Source organism: Nicotiana tomentosiformis, chromosome 8 (assembly GCF_000390325.3).
Source record: "Nicotiana tomentosiformis chromosome 8, ASM39032v3, whole genome shotgun sequence".
Taxonomy (NCBI): domain Eukaryota; kingdom Viridiplantae; phylum Streptophyta; class Magnoliopsida; order Solanales; family Solanaceae; genus Nicotiana; species Nicotiana tomentosiformis.
The window spans coordinates 144507536-144510461 of NC_090819.1; the positions used below are offsets into that span (position 1 = coordinate 144507536).

The 2926-nt window shown below is 34.1% G+C and overlaps 1 protein-coding gene across 1 annotated transcript; it reads left to right on the forward strand.

Annotated features, from left to right (window-relative positions):
• Nucleotides 1-1359: 1359 nt before the first annotated feature.
• LOC117273230 (ribonuclease S-5-like) lies at nt 1360-2311 on the forward strand. Its single transcript, XM_033652334.2, has 3 exons — nt 1360-1530; nt 1625-1981; nt 2303-2311. Exons 1-3 carry the CDS (start codon nt 1360-1362, stop codon nt 2309-2311), a joined length of 537 nt encoding a protein of 178 aa, XP_033508225.2.
• The last annotated feature ends 615 nt before the right edge of the window (nt 2312-2926 follow it).

A 2926-nucleotide genomic window follows, 5' to 3' on the forward strand; every position in this document is an offset into this window, starting at 1 on the left:
GAGAAAGAATTCAAGAGGGAATGATCAAAACTCAGCATATTGGTACAAGAGAGCAATTGACAGATATCTTTACCAAAAGTCTATGCAGTCCACAACATGATTTTTAGTACACAAGCTGGGAATGAAAAGCTTGTTTACATCCTTCAGCTTGAGGGGGAATGTATAAGGAATAGATGTGGGGTCAGTAGTTAATTTAATACAGTGTAATTAGGTGCAATTAGTTGATATAATTATTTAGTTAATCAACTATTATAAATAGGAGTTAGTTACATGTGTACAGTAGACTTCTTAAGAATGAGTTTTGGACATTTGTCTAATATACAGAAAATGGAGCTTCTTCTTCTCCATCGACCTTTTTTCCTCTTCTGCCATGGCTGATCTATTCAACAAACATCCGAGTGTAAGGTTTTACCTTCAATTTCTATATCTGTTTAGCACCTCAAATTTTGTCAATTAACACATCAAAACCAAACCATTAATATTCATGACTATTTACTTTTTAAGGTGCGATTATCTAGTGAATTATTTTTCTCTTCTTTTTCTCCTTACCTTTTATTATTAGCAACAAATAAATTCTGCCGCAATAATATAGGATTTTCAGTATACTTTTACGTTTTTGATCACTAAAAAATAATTCTCTTCTTATTTTATTTTCTTACTCTAACTTTTCGACTGTCAGAACTTAAACATAAAAACTCCATATATACATTTGAACAATAATATATAAGATTAAATATTTGTAAAAAAAAAAAAAATATTTATCTTAGGTGACATTTAGCATTTGATTTTGAAAAATTGATTTTACGTCTGATTTGTGGAGAATAACTCATCAATGCTTGGATAGTTGGATTTAGTATGAAACTCATTAATGGGCAGCATTTAAAAACGTGTTTGCTGGTTAATTAGCCAAGCCAGGCCATAAAGAATACAGATATAGAGTAGGTACGACACTTAATGAGAATGGTGATTAGATAATAAATAAATTAAAGGATAATTGATCTCATTCATCCAAGACTTGTGTATCAACAATAACTTCAGGTATAGGAAAGACATTTCAATTGTTATCTCAATGTAAAGTTGGAAGATTGCAAATCTGCATGACTTAACTAATTGACCTGCAAAACTTTTTCCATTGTGAATCAATTGTTTGTATTATGTTCCGATCCCTATAAGAAGAGGCAAATTCTCAAATGTCATCTCATCCTTGCATATATATATTTTGAGTACATTAATGATATTGCTTACAAGTTAATATGGAGAGCTACTTGCTACTAATTAGTATATTATATTCATTTTGACGGCTATTATCCCAAGAACTAGCTATTAGGCACGTTACCATTTTATGGAATACGTACTGCGATGGCCCCAACATTATGTGAGATGCAACTGCAATCAAGGAAAACTCCTTGCAAATCTGGTAATCCGGAACAACTCTTTATCCATGGTCTTTGGCCATGCGACATGAGAGCAAGAAGTTTGACATGTCTATGTGTCTCACCTAGTCTCGAAGATCAAAACGTAAAAAATGTGGTAAGTGCTTGAAATTTGGATGAGCTAGCCTGAATTATATATAAACTTCCAAAATCTTATAAATGCTTTAATTTGTTATGCTTTGCACGTACAGTTGAAAAATGACAACAACTTAGAGGCGGCTCTCCACAATGTTTGGCCTAATTTGGTAGCTGGCAGACAGGATAAAACTTTCTGGAAATACCAGTGGAGAACCCACGGGTTATGTTCCAGCCCAACAGTGCAAGCTACAGATTATTTTAATGCAGCGGCAACGGTACACGCAACACTGATTGCGAAAACCCCGAACAAAAATCTAATTAACTACTTTGTTGCTGCTGGAATTAACCCTGATGGGCATACCTTTTACTCATTGCATGCCATAACCGCTGCTGTGAGAACAGTGGTGGGTAGTAATAATCATGTGTATGCCTCGTGTAAGTCAAATGGTACACAGAATCTTCTACATGAGGTATATCTTTGTTTGGACCAACAGCTACAGAACTTCATACCCTGTACCTTACGTACAGGTCAAAGAGGTTGTGGTTCGTATCTGCATAAAAGAAATATCATCCTACCAACCTTTTAATATTGGTCAGCTAGCTATAGTCCAACTGATCATTTGGAATAAATATTAATGCCTTAGTTTTTAAGTTTTTAAGTTGGTGTTTAGACGTAATAATGTTGTATTATCTCATACCATATCGGTCAAGCCCAACTTATAAATGAAGACTTGTACTCACTTCATGAAATAAAGACTTCTTCCTTAATTCATTGGTCTTTTTCTTTTTAGTGCCTTTGAACTCTAATTGAAACAATCTTGGGGTCATTTAATACGTTTGAGGTCTTACTCCTAGCTTAATCACCAGAAATTTTCATCTTTCACCCATAGTAGAAGTTCAAGATGAGATTAAGTGTATGATGGACAGCTTAACTGCTAAGGCCATGCATATAACCATGTATTTATATATATACGATCGAGAGTACAAGTTGTACAAGACGGAATAACTTGAAAAGGGTAAAGTGAGCCAACATTGTCACAGTGGAGCAACACTCGATTTGTCTTCTTGTCCTTAACAACCCTTTATTGAAGGGATAATCAGCCCTTTATATTTGAACTCAACTTCTGACTACAGCAATGTGGAAACAATGGATGAGAAAAGATTTCTTCTCATAACCGAGGAAGCTAATACAAAACTTATTAACACGCCTGATTCAAATATTTGTAGAAATAACAAATAACAGTAGCCTCTGACAAACGCTATTCTTCTGTCAAACGATTCATCTCTTCGGTCGATCATGTAAATCCTAATGATGTGGTGTATTCAAATATTATAAAGGTTCAGCAACGCTAAAAGAAAAAAGACAATCATATATATATTCAAACAAGTGAAGATTGTGATCTCCAAGAAAGAAA

What these genes read in the sequence shown, in the direction of transcription:
- LOC117273230 (XM_033652334.2), top strand. Translation starts at nt 1,360, where the DNA reads ATGGCCCCAACATTATGTGAGATGCAACTGCAATCAAGGAAAACTCCT. An exon ending in ATCAAAACGTAAAAAATGTG is followed by an intron (nt 1,531 to 1,624) that starts GTAAGTGCTTGA and finishes TTGCACGTACAG; the next exon opens with TTGAAAAATGACAACAACTT.